Source organism: Bactrocera dorsalis, chromosome 1 (genome assembly GCF_023373825.1).
Source record: "Bactrocera dorsalis isolate Fly_Bdor chromosome 1, ASM2337382v1, whole genome shotgun sequence".
NCBI classification, from domain to species: domain Eukaryota; kingdom Metazoa; phylum Arthropoda; class Insecta; order Diptera; family Tephritidae; genus Bactrocera; species Bactrocera dorsalis.
This window is the reverse complement of record NC_064303.1, coordinates 63,296,729-63,318,203: the sequence shown is the minus strand read 5'-3', so window position 1 is coordinate 63,318,203 and position 21,475 is coordinate 63,296,729. Positions and strand designations below refer to the sequence as shown.

General features: G+C 36.7%; 1 protein-coding gene and 1 long non-coding RNA gene across 6 annotated transcripts in view; both read left to right on the top strand.

Moving 5' to 3' along the window:
- Positions 1-21,475, top strand: part of LOC105227678 (alpha-methylacyl-CoA racemase) — a 412,563-nt gene that overhangs the window by 326 nt on the left and 390,762 nt on the right. The window contains exons 2-3 of one of the 5 annotated variants that reach the window (XR_007423737.1): positions 17,354-19,060; positions 19,205-19,698. Coding sequence is in view for 2 of the 5 variants with exons in the window: in XM_011207158.4 (XP_011205460.1) it covers positions 17,354-18,364 (1,011 nt within the window). In the remaining 3 variants the exon portion in view is untranslated. Of the gene's footprint in view, positions 1-17,353; positions 20,093-21,475 lie in introns of those variants that run through there. The other 4 variants (XM_011207167.4, XM_049462461.1, XM_049462462.1 and 1 more) reach the window with 4 other exon arrangements.
- On the top strand, positions 92-4,270 carry LOC125775759 (uncharacterized). Its single transcript, XR_007421367.1, has 2 exons — positions 92-1,937; positions 1,990-4,270. It is a non-coding gene; the product is annotated as an uncharacterized LOC125775759 (long non-coding RNA).

The following is a 21,475-nucleotide window of genomic DNA, read 5'->3' as shown; positions in this document are numbered from 1 at the left end:
TTTGGGATGTGATATGTTTTGTTGCGCAAATCTGTAAGCAGTCTCTAGTCACTATTTTAGACATTAAGAGATAAAGTGTGAATTTGTGACTAGTTACTATACACAACAGTCTGTAGTCGATCGAACAAAGAACCAGTTTTTGAACATTTAAATTGAAACCTCAAACATTTATTTTGATTAAAAAATTAGGTAAATGTTCAGGAGAGCGGCTTTTCCGAAAACGTGCACCAATTTTCACGGGAAAGGTCTTAAAATACTCGTTTTTAGTTCTAATTTACGAATATGTTAGGCGCGTGCCGGGTCGGCCTTAGTATACGATCCCACGATTTCAGGGTTAAAAGTGGTATGGTTGGATAGAGCTGATGCTCCAGATTAAGAAAATATATAATTGTTGCCGCCGCAAACTTATAGTTTTCGAGATATTTGCATTTAAAGTTGAAAATTTTGCAAATTTTATCTTGCAATTTCTCGATTGCTAGTAATTATTTAATTCATATTATGCACTTATACTTCATTACATTGTTTCTACATATTTTTTTTCTAGTAATTATTTAGTTATTTGCTTAAAATAAGCATTTTATATTTTACACAATTTTCATTTCATGCACAATAACAAAAGTATTCCGTGTTGACAGATAATAAGTGTTGCCATAATTACACATTTATCAAACGAATAAAAATGAATAAAAAATAGGACTATACCCCAAATACATAAATCATTGCCCTTTTTCTTGATATATCAAGATTTTTGATACACCCCGGTGTTGGATCGGCCAGGGTTATTTTTTTGAAGCGCGGCCGAAGGCCGCCAACGCGAAAAGAAAGGAGTTTTACTTAAAAAAAACTTGATACACCCCGGTGTTGGATCGGCCAGGGTTATTTTTTTGAAGCGCGGCCGAAGGCCGCCAACGCGAAAAGGAGTTTTACTTAAAAAAAACCTGATGCAACCCGGTGTTGGATCGATCAGGGCTATTTTTTTCGAAGCGCGGCCGAAGGCCGCCAATGCAGAAATAAGTGGGACGCGAATGGACGAATGTTTACCCTGTTTTACCTTTGTTGTATTGCAAATAATCATTATGATCCTTTTATTAAATTATTAGATTAAACGTACTTATAAGCCTTAAAACTTTTTTTATTACAATGGAAAATTTATTTCAGATGGTATTTGTTTTCTGCGTTTGGGTTTTTATATCCATTCTTATTCATTTGATAAATGTGTAATTATGGCAACACTTAATATCTGTAAACGCGGAATACTTTTGTTATTGTGCATAGAATGAAAATTGTGTAAAATATGAAACGCTTATTTTAAGCAAATAACTAAATAATTACTAAAAAATAAATATGTAGAAACAATGTAATAAAGTATAAGTGCATAAAAAGTGCATAATATGAAATAAATAATTACTAGAAATCGAGAAATTGCAAGATAAAATTTGCAAAATTTTCAACTTTAAATGCAAATATCTCGAAAACCATAAATTTGCGGCGGCAACAATTATATATTTTCTTAATCTGGAGCAGCAGCTCTATCCAACCATACCACTTTTAACCCTGAAATCGTGGGATCGTATACTAAAGTTTCCCCCGCGTGCCTTTAAAATCAGTATTTTCTTTGTTTTTATCAAAAAACATCGTATTTCCCGAAATCAAAAATTCACTTTTGCACTTTACACGTCTTTGGATGTTGAAATTATACTTTCTATAAGTTATATTCACGTAATTATTGATGTTCTTTCGTAAATCAATAAGATAAATAGGTTTTTTTGTTATTTTTATAAAAATATGAAAAACTTTACAATCAATTCACTTCAACGAAAATGGCAAGGTATGTTCGAAATTATGGCACAGCTGTTGTAAATTCGAATGGCCACTATTGATTCATGATCGTTTTCGAATTATCGATACTCTCAATATTTGAGGCTGATCGAGAATTGGTAAAAATGAGAAATACATAATAGGAAAATTTATAATTCATTATTATTGCAGAAAGAAGAAGAATTTGGACACAGAAGAATTTTGAACACCGGGGTTTTGGACCGACCAGGGATATTATTTTTCGAGCGCTCGAAATTTTGAGAATATCGATATTTTAATTTATTTATATTTTCCCAATTATTATTATTTTTCTATTGTGTATTTCTCATTTTTACCAATTTTCTTTCAAACTCGAATATTGAGAATATCGATATTTTAATTTATTTTTATTTTTCCAATTAATTATATTTTTCTATTATATATCTCTCATTTTTATCAATTCTTGTTTAGTCTCGAATATCGAGAGTATCGATATTTCGAACCCAATCACTGCTTGTATCACTAGTTCTCAATTGAATTTCGAACAGTGATGCCATTTATAGCGTGAATATTGTGCAAAATCGAAATATTTTTTATTGTTTTTATTGCAAAAATACATAAAATTAGATAACGCGCCATACATATTCGTGAATCGGAATTAAAAACGAATTTTTAAAGACATTTCCCGTGAAAATTGGTGCACGTTTTCGGAAAAGCCGCTCTCCTGAACATTTACCAAAAATTATGTTAACTTGGACTTTGAATGGCATAATTCCGATTTCTTTGGCGCCGCGATCTGAAGATACCGCTGGAAAAAGGAAGACCTCCTGATTAAAAAATACAAAGCGTTATAGGTACCGCAAACGCTTAGTTTATGAGATATTCGACCTCAAAGTTCAAAAATTCTCAAAATTCGAAGATTTTAACAGGCTGTGATTTAGAATAGCATCCCCGGATTTGGGGCTTAAAATGGATATGTACGGATAGAGGAGGTCCTCCACATCAATGAAATAAACACATATACAGCTGACTTATGGTTTTTGTGATATTTGCATTTAAAGTTCAGAAAAAATAACTAAAATGCGTGTGTCTCCGATTTATAATGCATTTTACACTTATATGTTATAATTTATATCCACTAATACTACACTAGGCTATAATCGCATAAGCGGTGTCTACGCCAATTAAGAAGAAGAAGAGAATACTACACTAATTCGAATCTAATCATTTATTTTATATTAAATAGTGCAAAAATAACTTTAATTCGGGTCGGCTTTAGTATACCATCCCACCATTTCAGGTTTAAAAGTGGTATGGCTGGATAGAGCTGCTGCTCCAGATTAAGAAAATATATAGTTGTTGCCGCCGCAAATTTATAGTTTTCGAGATATTTGCATTTAAAGTTGAAAATTTTGCAAATTTTATCTTGCAATTTCTCGATTTCTAGTAATTATTTATTTCATATTATGCACTTTTTATGCACTTATACTTTATTACATTGTTTCTACATATTTATTTTTTTAGTAATTATTTAGTTATTTGCTTAAAATAAGCATTTTATATTTTACACAATTTTCATTCCATGCACAATAACAAAAGTATTCCGTGTTTACAGATATTAAGTGTTGCCATAATTACACATTTATCAAATGAATAAGAATGGATATAAAAACTCAAACGCAGAAAACAAATACCATCTGAAATAAATTTTCCATTGTAATAAAAAAAGTTTTAAGGCTTATAAGTATGTTTAATCTAATAATTTAATAAAATGATCATAATGATTATTTGCAATACAACAAAGGTAAAACAGGGTAAACATTAGTCCATTCGCGTCCCACTTATTTTTGCATTGGCGGACTTCGGCCGCGCTTCGAAAAAAATAACCCTGGCCGATCCAACACCGGGGTATGTCAGGTTTTTTTGAGTAAAAGTTCTTTTTGCGTTGGCGGCCTTCGGCCGCACTTCAAAAAAAAATAACCCTGGCCGATCCAACACCGGGGCGTATCAGATTTTTTTTTAATTAAAACTCCTTTTCGCGTTGGCGGCCTTCGGCCGCGCTTCAAAAAAATAACCCTGGCCGATCCAACACCGGGGTGTATCAGGTTTTTTTTAAGTAAAACTCCTTTTCGCGTTGGCGCCCTTCGGCTGCGCTGCAAAAAAATAACCCTGGCCGATCCAACACCGGGGTGTATCAAGTTTTTTTTAAGTAAAACTCCTTTCTTTTCGCGTTGGCGGCCTTCGGCCGCGCTTCAAAAAAATAACCCTGGCCGATCCAACACCGGGGTGTATCAAAAATCTTGATATATCAAGAAAAAGGGCAATGATTTATGTATTTGGGGTATAGTCCTATTTTTTATTCATTTTTATTCGTTTGATAAATGTGTAATTATGGCAACACTTATTATCTGTCAACACGGAATACTTTTGTTATTGTGCATGAAATGAAAATTGTGTAAAATATAAAATGCTTATTAATGCAAATAACTAAATAATTACTGGAAAAAAAATATGTAGAAACAATGTAATGAAGTATAAGTGCATAAAAAGCGCATAATATGAAATAAATAATTACTAGAAATCGAGAAATTGCAAGATAAAATTTGCAAAATTTTCAACTTTAAATGCAATCATCTCGAAAACTATAAGTTTGCGGCGGCAACTATTATATATTTTCTTAATCTGGAGCATCAGCTCTATCCAACCATACCACTTTTAACCCTTAAATCGTGGGATCGTATACTAAAGCCGACCCTCTGTCACACCCCGGTGTTGGATCGGCCAGGGTTATTTTTCTTGAAGCGCGGCCGAAAGCCGCCAACGCAAAAAGGAGTTTTATGCGAAAGTACTTCAGTCTCCACGATATGATATATATTTTTTATTATAATTAATATAGAAAAAAGAATCATGCAAAAAAAAAAACAAACACAGAAAAATCGTTAAGAATCCTTCAAATTTGGTGTTTATGATGTGGCAACGCTAGTTTTCCTCATAATTGTAAACAATCTAATCTTTGCAACGATGTAGCACACTCAGTGATTTTTAAATTAATAAATTTAGGTAAAATATTACAAAATACAAGTGAAATGTGAACTTATTTCAATGTTTATAGTGTATGTTTAAATATACCAAGTGAAAAATGTAAAAAAATTTAGTCAAACATGAATGAATGAATGAAAGTTGAGGAATGCACTGCGACCTTTGGTCCATTGCGCCCTCTCCTGGCTCACATTGACTCACTCAGCCCAGCGCATGAATGAAATCCAACAGCTTGCCGGGTGCTAGTGAGGCAATGTGATCACGGCCTGTTTTTCGATGCCCCCGCCTTCCTGATCCGCGGGCATTGCTGCTCCCTTGCTCCCAGTGGCTGAGGGTCTGTGGGGCCGCATAACCACCGTGCTGAACCTGTAATACAGGTGGAAGCTCGCTGCCCGGACGTACTTGTACGCTTCGTCGTCGATGTACAAGTACAACCTCCATCCCTTCATGCCACCTAGTTCCTCCATCCTGCTGCTCGCTCGTCGTCATCCTCCCTGGCATGCTCCTCAAATAGCGCCCGTTCCTCTGGCGAAAGGAAGTCAAGGAAGTTAACCTTCCTTCTAGCTCCTTGACCCGCTTTGCCTACCGCTGCGTCAGATCCTTCTCGTTGTCCGTGTCCGTTCTCCTTCCTTGTTGCTTTGAATCCGTATTTTCTGTTTGTTTGTTAAAGTTGTCCATCTTGTTCTTACGACCCTAGGCTCAGCAGGGTAAGCCGTCGGGTCTATTGTTCCATTGGGGACTAGGAGGGTCCGCCACGCCAAAGCCCCTTGACGCGGTAAGACCACAGTTACACCCCAATTCGGCCCGTTGTGGGGGGGGGCTCCGTTATACCACAGCCGAATTTACCTCCTGCCTGCAAACCATCCAATGGGCACGGGTCGCATGACACCCTGGATTAGGAGGTGGTAGCTCTTGGTTGGCGCATGCGGCACCCGACATCCTGCCTGGGCGGTGCCTATCAGCACCAACCACGCCGGTTTGGGGATGCCGAGTATGCCTTGCGCCTAAGCCCCTGCACTAGGGTGGGTCGATTCCGGGCTTTTTTCGATTCGGGATTTCTAACAGTGCGGAAAGGTTGCCTTAGTACTTCCTGATTCCAATGCAACTTTTTGTTTTGAGATCGGATTGCATCTTCAACCCCAACTCCGGCCTCGAAATTTCGGAAATTCGCCTAAAATCGTGAAATTGTCTACCTAACGCCTGAAATATGCATCTCATGGCAAAATGTAAAACAAAAGTTAGTTACGAACCGTTCCCGAGATACGAGCGAAAATGCGGTGCGCCACGGCGCAAGGTGAAAATCGGCTTGCGGCCACACTTCTTGACGTTGAGTTCACCGAGTGCTATCACTCACATTCATCCACCTACGCCAAAGGACACGTTCGGATAGGTCTCCACACAAATATTTTTTCATCGAGTTCCTTCACTCTTGTCGTTGATTTCGCCGAGTGCTATCACTTATATTCTCTCAACAGAACACAGAACTCAAAATGTCTGTATCTAAATTTAAATCTAGACAAAAATGTCCTGTGTTTGGCATATATCCGTACAATCTCTCTGAATTCCAGTTACCTACTTCCCAGGATGTTCTTTTGTGTTATCAGTTTGAAAGATTTCGCATAGGGCGAATCCGAGGCGACAACTATGAACCTAGGAGTAAAGAGGTTACAGAAATAGTTGCAAAAAAGGTTGAAAATACTTTCAAAAAGTCATCTATTCCGATAGTTTCACACACCAGAGTTGTACAAATGCTCACCACATACTATAAGAAATTTCTGACTCTTAAACAAATGTTTTTAAGAAACCCAATAGGTTTGAGCTCTAAAAGAGACGACTTTGTCTCTTCTGCCGGAAAATTATTTGACATCGCTGCTTGTAAATGCATTTATTTTTGTTATTGCACTTGTCCAAAGGAAAGGAAAGTTCCTATCAATGAACAACCATTTCTCTTGGACCAGAGAACCAGAAGAATTGGTCGCATTGGAAGTGTTGATCTACCTGAAACAAAAAAGATTTCAAAGAAAAATGAACGTAAAGAAAAGCTTTCAAAAAGTCATTCAACATCAACACTTACCAGAAAAGTATCAGCTAGAACACGTGACCATTCAGGGGTCGAATCGTTACATCCGTGCACGGATCGGCAAACAGACGAAAGAAAATTACGTGATCGTCAATCGTATATGGTGATTGGCGTTATGACATACGATAGCAAACGGATCGTAATGTATTTTCAATTCGCAATAGTTTTTAAATTCCACATTGCTTTGGATCGTATTTTTAGGTCACAATAGATGTGGATCTATCAAAACTGTTGCGAAATTTTCAATATACTAACAAAAGCTAACTAAATATCAAAATGAATTCATGTTTGTTTTTTATTTGAGCTCTAGTGAAAGTAATTGGCATAAAAAAATTGTGCGGAGGTAGCTATGAGAAAATTATGAATCCTCATTAATAAAAATTTTTTTTTGTAGATGTATCGGTGAACAAAGTATTGAAATCTTAAAAAGACAGTGGAGTATTTGAAGATATGACAAGAGAGGAAGGTATTACCCCACAAAAGTGGAAGATTTGCTAACATTTGTGTGGCATTACATAACATCTGCATAAAATTTACAATTGGTTACGACCCTCAAAAACTGCGATTCTTATCTTTATTCCTAAAAATTATAAAAAACTTAAAATTTAAAAAAATTTTGCTCACATTTCCATAAATTTGTATATTACGATTGGTAGTTTTCGTTCGAACGAACGGATACGGTTATATACTTATGACACGTATGTCATAATACGAAATACAGACTTTCACGTGACGAGTGATACGTTCACGGATGTAACGATTCGACCCCAGATCAGCCATACTCTCATAAAGACGACAACAATGTAGGTGCGTCGCACATGGATTCTTCCAAAAACGATGCTGATGATGAATTTTCTCCTTCATCCTCTAAAACCATACAAAGCACACTAGTATTAGAACACACTGCTTTAGCTGCCCAAAGATTTGGAGTAAGTGATAGAGCAGCGGCCTTGATTGTTTCATCTGCTTTTCTGGATGCCAAAAAAGCAGGTTTGATAACAGAGGGTCAGGCTAGCTCTGTCACTGACAAATGCAAGATTAGTCGGGCAAAAAAAAAGTGTTGGAGTTAAGCTCCAAAACACCGAAAGTATGGACTCTGTATATGGGCTGTATTTTGACGGCCGCAAAGACAATACACTTACGCAAGGTGTGGTGAAAAGTACTATCGCGACACTGTCAAAGAGAGACATATTTCTCTTATAGCGGAACCTGGTTGTCATTACTTTGGCCACGTCACCTCTCTTTCCGGGTCAGCTGAGGATGAGACGCAAGCTATATGGCAACATTTACAAGACAATTCAGTTGATCTAGAAGTTGTCGGTGCTGATGGCACCAACACGAACACAGGTTGGAAAGTTGGAATCATTCGGAAACTAGAAGAAAGAATAGGTAGGCCATTACAGTGGGTTGTTTGTCTTCTACATTTCAACGAACTTCCATTTCGTGCTCTTTTCGAACACAGAGACGGTGTCTCAAAGAGTCCAAATACATTCTCTGGCGACATAGGTAAACTGCTCCCTGATTGTGAGAAGTTGCCTGTTATCAAATTTGAAAGTTTTCCATCCTGCCAATTACCTTCTGAGGTTATTAATCCGACCCAATTTAGCACAGACCAAGCTTATCTCTATAAAATATCAGAAGCTGTTATTTTCGGTCAATGTTCCTCAGATTTTGCGTCGATGCATTCAGGTAACATGCAAAGGAAATAAAAATTTTGGTCAAGTACATACTTACAGTTTACTCGCCTTTGTAGTTCTCAATAAGATTCAATAGTTCAATCACAGATGGCTTGCGCCATCTCTATGCTACAATTCAAAGGTGGAGATACTTACCTGCTAAACTGCGCAAGGTTGTCGATTCATCCATTCAACAGAATGCTTTCTTTGCTCTTCCAGAAAACATTCTCCTTAGTATGATGACTGACGAACGGATCGAAGTTAGAAAGTTGCCCTTTGACCGTCTTCTGGCAGCCAGAGAAGGAGAGTCTGACATTGTAAATGGAAGGGTTAGATGTAATAAAGTGCCAAAGCTGAATTTCAAAGCTAATAATTATTACGATATGATTAACTGGAAGACTATTACCTTGACTGTTCCACCAGTTCTTTGTTCAGTTTCTAACGAAGAACTCATAAAAACTTAGTGAATTCCCCTCTCACACCGTGGCAGTCGAGAGAACCGTCAAACTGGTGACAGAGGCATCTTCTAAAGTTATTGGCCCCCAATCTCGTGATCGTTTTATTCGCTCTACACTGAAATCTAGCAACAAGTGCCAAAGTTTAGTACAAAATCTGATTTTATCAATAAATTTGACCCAGATTCAGACTAAAACAAGCCTGACGTATGGTTGGTTGGTGGGGTTGGGCTTGGGAGGAACCCGAAGAGCAGCCACCTGTATTCGGTGGGTTCTGGGTGACCAATACAGGTTAGCTGAGAGCTGCAACAATTGCCTTTTCGCTCGTATCTCGGGAACGGTTCGTCTTACGGCCGTGATCACGTATACCATTTCGGTAGCAATTGACGTGACAAATAACTTTTGTTTTATACATTTTGCCATGAGATGCGTATTTCAGGCGCAAGGTAGACAATTTCGCGATTTTAGGCGAATTTCCGAAATTTCAAGGCCGGAGTTGGGGAGTTGGAGATGCAATCCGATCTCAAAACAAAAAGTTGCATTGGAATCAGGAAGTACTAAGGCAACTTTCTGCACTATTAGAAATCCCGAATCGAAAAAAGTCCGGAATCGACCCACCCTACCCTGCACCGCGACACACTTAGTGTTGCCTAGTCCAGAAATATATATACGTATATAAGTTAATGCTCAACAGGATCAAATAAAAAAATATTAACAACAAAATATATCTACCACCAACATAACAAAATAGGGAAAATACACGACATGGATGAGAACGTAATTCGTGCTTTCACCGAACATACAAGACAGGAACTTCAGGCTATAATAGACTCCATGAGATGCCGCCTCAAATAGAAGTCTATCAGGTGTTGACGATTGCTCCGACAATAAGGTGCAATGAATCTATAGACACAGCGAAGAGCTAATCGAACAACTAAACCAGGTGTTAATAGATTACGATCAAACCGTGCATCTCTAAAATCCTTCTAGCCCGACCCAACCATCTACCGTCAAAAACGATGTAGTTGCTCAAAGCTTACAAACAGATTGAGACGCCCTGCCAAATATCTTAGAATAAAACAGACACAATAAAATTCGGGAGCATTGTTATAGTTCAAGTTACGAAATCTCAATTAGGTAAAAAAAATATTGATAATTGATGAAACTCTGGATTTCGATGACTTTAACCAGCTTCAAACGTGGATAGAATCTCAAATTGACGCAAGTGAGGAACAGGTATTTACCAATAGCCACCTTCAAGTTAAAATAAACCAACTTACTAACACCGTAAACAATATTATAAGCTCAACAAGTAGCACGAACGTAATAGGACTGATCCGCCGCGACTGAGCAGAGGTATGCGAAATATGACCAAGCAGGCTTACCCAGATGTTGCTTTAGCAAGAAGTGGTGTGTTTCGGTGGTACCAGATCTTTTTTGAGGGCCGAGAAGAGGTCGCTGATAAGCGAACAAATCCAAAAAGAAAACGATTCTCCTTGGCTTTTTTTTGACATGGTGGACATGAATTTGTTCTTCTTGGCCAAACCGTGAACGCCAAGTTTTACGTGGAAGTCCTCAAGAGACTCAAACGAAGGGTCAATCGAGTCCGACTAGACATCGCAGCTGATTGGAAATTGCACCACGACAACGCCCCGGCTCGATGAAAGGCAAGCATTTTGAGACGACCGGGGGGATCCAAGTAGCATGCACCTCGGCTCTCAAGGCTATTTCGGAGAAGGCATTCCGTGACGCCTTCAAAACTTGAAAATTGCGCTGGCAGCGCTGCTTATTTGAAAGTTTCTCAATAATTGTATCGATTGGTTTTTTAATCGACTCAGTCCTATTACATTCCGTACAAACCTTGTTACACTGAACAATTACATTACTTGATACCGAAACACCACAGATAGACGAAATAGAATCAGCGTTGGGTAAGGTACAGGCAATCAACCCAATATTTTTAAATAGCGATAAAGTTAAATAAATATGTAAAAGAAATATTTTTTTGTTTAAAGAATACTGCAAAAGAAAAGTGATAAAAGTAAAAGACTTTTTCAGAAGTATTAAATTATACCCTGCTGACATCTTTTATTACTTTAATACATTATATCAAACATAAAATTAATATTTAATACAAAATTCGCTTACAAATCCTCTTCATCTTATCGCGCATTCAAAACTGTGATGTATTCTCATCAAAGGCAACACTGCTGCAATATTTTCACAACAATCACACCCTGTCTATTACCAAGTATATATGTAGTTAGAGTAGCTCTTGTGTTTTGAATTTGTTAAGCCAATAATCTTCATCTTATCAGACTGTTACAGCAGATCATATCAACCTAGGCAAAGATAGTGACGATGAGCTAGCCGTTGTAAAGAACAAATTGGTGCAGGTGCGCGAAGGCAATTCCCACCCAATAATTTTGAAAGGAACATTTGTTATTAAGTTTACAGACCATGAATGGAACTGCAGAGGCTCCGCCCTCACAATGTTTGAACTTAACTAATTACAAAACATCCTTATCAATTTCATAACTACATAATATTAACGTAATTAACCTGATTAGTTGAGAAACAATCGTCTATACAGCTAATAGCTTACCTCTCTACAATGGCCTTATTTGTTGTTGCACTATTAGCCTACATTATTAACAGATGACGGAAACGCAAGGTTTGTATGCAATACTGGGCAATGTTAAGTAATCTGTGGATGTCACGTCTTCTAGCGGGGAAATAGTTAGCATATCACAGTAGGCCGTAACAAAAAATCAAGCCGCATACGTTACGTGCGTATCCGTAGCACAAAGAGTGGCTCAGGTTGCAAACAATAACAGTTAAGTGGAAGTCCATGTGAAGTTTTACCTCAAAGTTCATTTCCTTATAAGATGCATTTCAACATAACATTCTTGAAATATCTGAATATACTAAGTAGATGTTTAGTAAAAATATCAAATTCAAAGAATATGTCGGAACTATACCTAACAGAAATAATACTGCTAACTTGTACTGAAATTTAACCGTTAGGTTTCAGAATACCGGAAATTAAGTGGGCATTATTTTTGAAAATATAGTGGTCTGAAAATTTAAATAATTAAAATCGGTTATTGAGATCATATCAAATATTTGTTTGAAAGTTTTAATATTTACATATTAAAACAATGCGTCATAAGTCTCTGTGGGGAGCTTTCTTTAAGCTCGTTTTAGAGATTGCGCTAGCTAATAATTGGTTCTTTAATATCTCGCTCAAATTTAACTTAGCAACCTTTATTTGGATCATGTTTCAAAAAAGGCTATTTTAACTCCATTGGCTTTAAAATGAAATAAATTCGCAGTAAGACTTCCAGGCTCAGATCGTACCCCTCTTTAATTAGAGTTTCATTATAGTTTTCGTCAAAGGTTTGCAACATTTCGTCACCGCTGAAACCGGGATTTTCAAAAAAATGCACTAAAATCTACAATAGTCTTATCTGCAAAACCTCCCCCCATTTTTGGTAGCAAGTTGAAAAATATCAGCATATACACTTAATATATAGTTTTCATAATCTTTTTTCAATTTGGCAGCACTCCTTTGCGCTTAGCGTATTGTATATACCATAGATAACTTGATCAGAATCTCTTTTCTTGCTCTCTCGCTTGTCAGCTGGCAGGGCACCCTGATCTGTTTTTTGAGCTGGCAACAAAACACAATCAGGGTAACGCCAATCAGCAGTTAGTCAAAAAGGCTGGATGCCAGAAGAGCAGCGCTATAATTACTTGACGAAATTAATGTGAAATGAAATTTCATTGAACTATGCGAACATATTTTGGCAAAATAAATGTTTATGTAAATTAACTAATGATTTTGCATTTTAGCATTTATATATGTATGCATTTTCAAAGTGTTTAATTTAGTGTTTTGTATAATTTATTATATACCCAATCTAATATTTTTCAGCAGTGGCATTATTGGCAAATGTTATAAAAAATGCGAGTTTTGACAGCTCTCTCTCGAACCAAAGAGTCTCGTATCAAGTTATCTATGGTATATACTATACAATATCGTACGTTAAGTAATTTTCGGGATGTGATTACACGTGATATGTTGTCGATCTTATTGCGGGATTCTGTAACCAGTCTCTAGTCTCTATTTGAATAATTTTGAGGCAAAATCTCAATTTGTGACTAGTTACTATTCACTAAACAGTCTCTAGTGGTAGTCTCAAAATATTGACACCTGGTAGTTAGCAGGTCACAAAACTAAAAAGAGCTCTTGTCTGCCATTTTGAATATACTGAATAGAGATCATCATAGATATTAATCGATTGTCGTTTCTTTATATTTTGCAAGCAACTCAAACACGAAAAGATGAAAAATAAATCAATTTTACATAAATTTCGTAAATATTATGAAACAAAGTCAACATTTATTTTTATTTTTATTGATAATTATGTGTTTTGACTATGTTATAGAAAATTTAATATTTGTTATCGACATATTTATTTTCATTCAAGTGTAAAAACATCTCTGAATAATAAAATGTAATAGATTTTGTGACTGTCACTTACAGAATAGCAATATTGTCTCAAGTCTCAAAAATTGTCTCTAACTTAAAATCTCAATCTTTTTATTTATATTTTTATATAATAGAACATAACGAGTGATATTTGAGGATTTAATGTATTTGCAGTTGTTCCACAAGGTCATCTTAGCCCGATTCTCTTCGTGTTATTTATTAACGATATCTCTTCTACAATAGAATTTTCTAAAATTTAATTTTATATAATTTAGCTGACGAAAGATGTCTGTTTTAAAGAGACTTAATCGTATGTTACTAAAATACTTTTTCAACTTTTGTTACTTCTATATAGGAATATGGCAGTTGTATGAAACCCAAGTTACCAAATTCATTCTGATCAGTTAAAGTCTGTTCAAAAACATTTTTTACTTTTCGCTTTAGGACATATCCGATGGAGTTCTAGGTTAAGTCTACCTCCACACACTAGTGGTTTAAAACTTATAAATTTACCTATAGTTACTAGTCGCAGGGTAACACTAGGCATTATATTCTTAGAAAATCAACACATTATATTCTGAGTGATTTCTTGAATGAAAAGTTTGCATCTTTTTTTTTGCTTGAAATTAAATTTAATATCCTGGTTCTCATTTCGAGGCAATTTAGATCATTTTAATGACCCCTTTAATGAATTTTCACTCTTTCACAAGCAAGAACTGAATTGAATAGTTTTGGTTTTTCTTTTAATGTCAGCTATTTAATTATCTTTAAAATTTTCATTTTCTAAGCTTTCAAGAATTATTGAAACTTCAACTAAAAATAGTTGAAGTTCGTAATACCAAAAAAAGAGTCATGTTGATCTGAAGTTGAATTGCTTCAGTTCAAACATACAAAAATTTAAGACACTCAAATTGAAAATCCTTATGTTTAGTATTTTTCACTTCATTTGAACGTTCGTCGTGAAATTTGTATAGTTATGTGCTTTAGAAACTCTGAAGGATTTGAAAATTTTTTTTGCTAATTATAACTCATAAGAATGTATCTCTTAGGGACAACAATAAATATTAGTTCAATCATATTAATACATCAATAGACTTCGTTAATTTATAAAAAGATATTTTACAACAAAAAGAAATATTAAACGAAGTACATATTATTAGTAAAGTAGGTATTCATAGAGTATTTAAATAGTAATAATTTTTTTGGAGATACATTTTGGTAAATTTTGGAATTGGAAACATTCCTAAATCATACAATAAAGAAAAGCATTTATATAATATAAATATATTCAATGTGCAGTCGCAACCGAGTTGTCAAACCGTACGGTCGCATTTTTCTTTTTCTCTCGCGGTCATTCTAGCGGTGTCTGTGTTATAACGCTACTTTACAGTTGTGCACAAATAACTTTTTTACTGTTAATTTCTCGTTGTGTTTATTTTTTATTATTAACTTGTGCTACATTCAAACATTTTTGCACACATAAGGAGTAATATTTTCACAATGCTCCCTGGGGCTAACAATCTGGGTGATAATAGGTTTGCCCTATTATCCTCAGCCCAGAAGACTAAAAGAAAAAAGCCTGAACAAACAACGTTGGACCCATTTCCGGAACTCCCCATAACAAAGAAGGATGACCCCAAATACCTCGTCATTAAGTCGCGGGATGCCAGTAAACCTATTACTTCCATCTCCTTCTTCGCGATTTATAAAGGTATTCAATCTATCAGTAAAGATATTAACAACGTCTCGTCACTTCGCGATGGCAGCCTACTCCTCCTTGTAAAAAATCAAAAAATTGCTGATAAATTCCTTTTCACTAAGAATCTACCCGGTGCAGGTGCTGTTGAAGTTGCTCTTCACGGGCACAATTTATGCCCCCTTTATTTGCCAACTTAGCGACGATGAAATAATTTAAGGTCTCAAGGAACAAGGTGTCTCTGCAGTCCACAAGTTTAACAAAATAGTTAAAGGCGTTCGTGTACCTACTGGTGCCGTATTATTAACATTCAATAAATATACACTTCTTAACAGAATTGATGTAGCCTGGAGAACCCTAGATGTCCGTCCGTACTACCCTAATCCTATACGCTGCAAAACTTGTCAGCTATTAGGACACACCGCTAAACACTGCGTAAAAACTCCTTCCTGTGTCATTTGCAACCTTCCTCCTAACCACTCTCCTCCTTCTGATTGCACCAGAGTTTACTGCGCTAACTGCGCAGGTGAACACCCCTCGTCCTCAAATGCTTGCCCTAAATTTATTCAATCGAAAGAAATATTAAAAATTAAAACTATACACAAATGCACCACGCGTGACGCCATTACCATGTATACAAATCAACTTCCTTCCATCCCATCCCCCTCCTCCTTCGCCAACGTGGCAAAAATGCAAACTAACAGTGATATAAATACAAATTCAAAAAATCCTAATAACAAAAATAATACTTCAATATCAAAAAACTCTAACCTCAATAATAACGCAATAACAACAAAAACTAACAACGATTCATCCTCCACCAACAATCCATTGCATCACATAGAACTTCCAGAAACTTCAAAGAACTCCCCTCTTCTATACCCTCCATCCTTGGATTCTTTCCCCTCCCCATCTTTCTCTCCACTTTCCCACATCTCATCGCCCTCCTCACACACCTTATCCCCCTGGCATCTTTTGCCATCTCCCCTCTTGCTCATAACACCTATCCAACTTCCTCCTCTCTTTCATCTCCGTCACCCTCGTTGATGGAACAATAAATTCCCATAACCTCACATTATTATTTTTTCTTTATTTTTCTATCCATGTTATCCATCCTTCAGTGGAATATCAACGGATACTTAAATAATTACATCGAACTCGAACTTTTATAAACTCATCACTATTTGTGCCTATTCCCTTACTAATGAATCTTTCACTTTAAGTTATTTCAAAAGTTCACTAGTTTAACCTCCTTTTTTCCGATTTCTCTCCTCAATTCTCCTCGTGGCAATCTACTATATCCGCAAGATGTAGCCTTAGAATTTGCGCTTCAAAATCAATAAAATTTTATCAGACTTCCCTAATTCCATTGGTCCGGTTCTTCGGGCACGTCAATTTCTTCCTCTAAATCTAAGTTATTACATATTTGTAAGAAACATCATTGTAATACACCCACACTTACCGTTAATAAGATAAATTTAATCTGTACAGATAGTTTTAAGTTCCTAGGCTTAATATTAGACTCTAAGTATTCATTTAAGCAACATTGTCAATATGTAAGAAAAAAACTATTTGTTACCAACATCTCCGATAAAAAAACATATTGCCTGAATCTGGACTGCCTTTTTAAAAAGACAATATGGAAGACAGCTTATATAATCTCTATCAACAATGATGATCCTGCTCAGCTTTTAATGAACCCAACTATTATCCCACCAGTCAGCCGAAAGCCTATGATGCTAGTGCTGCGTACTATAGTTTATATAATAATTTGTTTATTATGTAAGCTTTAATAAAATAAAATAAAAAAAAAATAAAAATATTCAATGTATTTAAACTCCAAAACTCACATACATAATGTTGTAAGCAATTCGTCTTGAACAATTCTGCTGATTATGATTGTGGTTAGTAATTGTCAAATATACTTCCGCCGTAAAGGTGTTATATTTTCAGTATTTTAATTTTGAGTTAAAAATGTATAATGCAAAGGGTTGCCTTAACAATAATGTATGCATACTATTGACGTATTGTTATATTTAATAAATTCTCTTAAAATGATATTTATTGTGATATACCTGTACATACATATCTTAAACTTCCATAATGTTATTTCAGGTTTGGGAAAATAACTTCGATGTAATGACACATGGAAAGACGACTCTAAATATTAATTTGAAAACATCCGAAGGGCGAAAACTAGCACGAAAACTTGTTCAAGTTCATGATGTATTGATTGACCCATTTAGACCTGGTGTATTGGAGAGTGTTGGTCTTGGTCCCCATCTTTTGTGCAAGGAAAATCCTAGGTTAATATACGCACGTTTAACAGGTTTTGGCCAATATGGCCCCTTAGCAAAACGAGCAGGGCATGACATTAACTACCTTGCGATTTCTGGTGTTTTATCTATGTTGCGTTCTCATAATAATAGACCAACTCCACCTTTAAATATCTTGGCAGATTTTGCTGGTGGAGGCTTACTATGTGCAATGGGAATTTGTTTAGCGCTTTTAGAACGCCATCGCTCTGGTTGCGGACAAATAATTGATGCTTCAATGTGTGAAGGAGTGGCTTATTTATCCTCTTGGTTATTTTTGTCCCGTTCCCTTCCCATATGGAAGAGTCAATCAGGTCAAAGCATGTTGGATGGAGGTGCTTATTATTATGATCTATACGAAACGAAGGATGGGAAATATATGACAGTAGGAGCTTTGGAACCAAAGTTCTTCGAATTTTTTAAAAGTAATTTAGAATTGCCTGAACTCTGTCAATTTCCTGAAAATCAATATGAAAAAGATATTACTATAGATTTAGTAAAACAAGCATTTTTAAAAAAAACGCAAGCTGAGTGGTCGGATATATTTGAAAATAACGATGCTTGTGTTTATCCAGTTGTGGAATGGGAAGATGTAGCTCAGTACGGGCATAATAAATTTCGAACAAGCTTTCAGCGATTGAATAATATGTGGGTGCCTGTACCGTCTCCCATACTGAGTAGAACCCCTGGAGGCATTAAAAGTATGACTACTCATTCAACAAATGAAAATGTTTTAAAAAATATGGAATTGCGCAAAGAGAGTATAAAAAAATGCGAATCACTGTTTCCAACCCAAAAATCCAAAATTTAAGTAAAATGTATGTGGAAGATTATGTCAATTGACAATTTAAAATATCGTGATCAAAAGTGTTTTATAAAATCAAGAGTAAAAGCAAAATATGTAAGATTCCGTACTACAGAATTCATTATTCAGTTTAAAAGAATTGCTTCTATAATTTTTGTTGTTTGTCTAGCATCAACATGCTTTATTGTTTTGTGATTTTCTCATCTTCCTAGGAACAAAAACTGATAAAGAGAAAATGCGATAAGAATGTTCCATTACATGGTTATTCTTTTTAATCATTAATTATGCTTTATTTTTGCATCACCTGGTTAACACGTGCAATTTGATTGCATTTATCTTCGGAGACTGAATACGTATTTACACCAAATATTATGATATTGCTAAGTGCCTTATTTTTAAGTATGGAAAGCAATAATCGAAGCTTATAAATAAAAAGTTACAGCTTCCAATAATTGAAATATCAAAAAAAAACTGGCAGACGTCGAAGAGTTATATGCAATTTGTTTTTTAATAAGTCACGAGTACGGCGAAATAATGGAAGGCGGGTTTCAATAAACTGATTTCCGATGTGAACAAGAGGGCAATCTCATGCAACTCTCAAATATCGCTGATGTTAAAGTGAGCTTATCTACTGTTCAAAGTGTGCTAAGGAATGCTCCATATTTGAAACTATTAAAACTAAAGAAATAAACACCATATAAGGTTCCCCGAAAGAGCACGATTGCATGCCCCTCAAGTCTGATTGGCGCTATATTGTTTTTTAAATGAAAAAATAATAAGGGCCAAAGAATAATATTACTATTTCCTTCTTCTGAAGGTGCAACATCAGTTGGAACGGCTTCACAGGTGCGAACGGTACGACTTTGCCATCTTCTATATGGTACGTGTGAGCTACAATTTTTCAAAAGTAATAAGAATTCCAGTACTAGGAAACTACTTTTCTCCATTTTAAACTTGATCGAGTGCCCGTGTGTTTAAGCTTTGGATTGAAGAATAAAGCGATATTTAATGTAGTTTCCATCTTACTTTACGGACATAAATGTATTAGAAATATTTGGCGATGGTTGAATTAGTTGATCGTATGGTTGATCATCAATTTTCATAAATTAGTCATTCGGATCTTTGAGATAATTCTCAACAAATTGGGATCGACTCATTATTAACATAAAATATAAATAATAAATAAACATATGTAAGTTTGAAAATATGTTATTGGCTAAGAATGCGAAAAAATATAAAAAAAGTTTATATGTGCTAACCTGATGACCTAATTTAAAATGTTAATTTATTTTACTGATATTAAATAAAATAAAATTATTAAAACATATGGAAAGGGTAAACACTAATTGTTTTATTTGGTATTGAATACACTTGTACCAACAAGGAAAAAACAGCCTGGGATGAGAGACCCCCTTTTGATGACGACCATGGCAAACGAAATAAGGACTATGATTTGAGGGCATGCACCTGGAATGCCCGGTCCCTTAATTGGGAAGGTGCCGCTGCCCAGCTGGTAGATGTCCTCGTAAAGATAAAGGCTGACATCACCGCCGCCCAAGAAATGCGATGGACGGGACAAGGGCAGAGATGAGTAGGTCCTTATGACATTTACTACAGTGGCCATATTAAGGAGCGCAAGTTTGCTGTTGGATTTGTGGTGGGAGAGAGACTCCGTCGCCGAGTACTATTCACTCCGGAGAATGAACGTCTAGCCACAATCCGCATCAAAGCGAGGTTCTTCAACATATCGCTGATTTGCGCGCACGCCCCGACGGAAAAGTAGGACGATGTGACCAAAGATGCTTTTTATGAGTGCTTGGAGCGCACTTATGAGAGATGCCACCACCACGATGTCAAAATCGTGCTTGGCGACTTCAACGCCAGGGTGGGCAAAGAAGGTATTTTTGGCACTACGGTCGGTAAATTCAGTCTCCACGAGGAAACATCCCCAAATGGGTTGAGGCTGATCGACTTCGCCAGGGCCCGAAATATGGTTATCTTTAGTAATAGATTCCAGCATAAGAAGATACATCAAGCTACCTGGCTGTCTCCGGATCGAAAAACCACCAACCAGATCGATCATGTTGTGATAGATGGAAGACACGTCTCCAGTGTTTTAGATGTGCGTTCGCTCCGAGGTCCTAACATCGACTCGGACCACTATATTGTTGCAGCCAAAATTCGCACCCGCCTCTGTGCAGCAAAAAACGCACGCCAACAAACACAAGGAAGGTTCGACGTCGAGAAGCTGCAATCACAACAGACAGCCGAACGTTTTTCTACTCGGCTTGCACTCCTGCTCTCTGAGAGCACTCATCAACAACTCGGTATAAGGGAACTGTGGGACGGCATTTCAAACTCCTTACGTACAGCTGCAACCGAAACCATTGGTTTTCGGAAAGTGCAAAAGAACAGCTGGTACGACGAGGAGTGCCGTGTCGCAGCGAAGAGAAAAAAGGCTGCCTACCACGCAACGTTACGATCGACCACAACACGTGCGGGATGGGACAGATACCGAGAGTTGAAGAGGGAAGCGGGACGCATTTGTAGACAGAAAAAGAAAGAGGCCGAAATGCGTGAGTACGAAGTGCTTGATAAGCTGGCCGACAGGGGTAATGCTCGAAAATTCTACGAAAAAATTCGGCGGCTTACAGAAGGTTTCAAGACCGGAGCATACTCTTGTAGAACCCCCAAAGGTGATCTAGTTACCGATGCCCAGAGCACACTTAAATTATGGAGGGAACACTTCTCCAGCCTGCTGAATGGCAGTGAAAGCACAACACCGGGAGAAGGCGAACCCGATTCCCTAATCGATGACGATAGAGCAGATGTTCCATTACCCGACCATGAAGAAGCGAATAGCAATTACCCGCCTGAAGAACAACAAAGCGGCAGGGGCCGATGGATTGCCGGCCGAGCTATTCAAACACGGCGGCGAAGAACTGATAAGAAGCATGCATCAGCTTCTTTGTAAAATATGGTCGGACGAAAGCATGCCCAACGACTGGAATTTAAGTGTGCTATGCCCAATCCATAAAAAAGGAGACCCCACAATCTGCGCCAACTACCGTGGAATTAGCCTCCTTAACATCGCATATAAGGTTATATCGAGCGTAT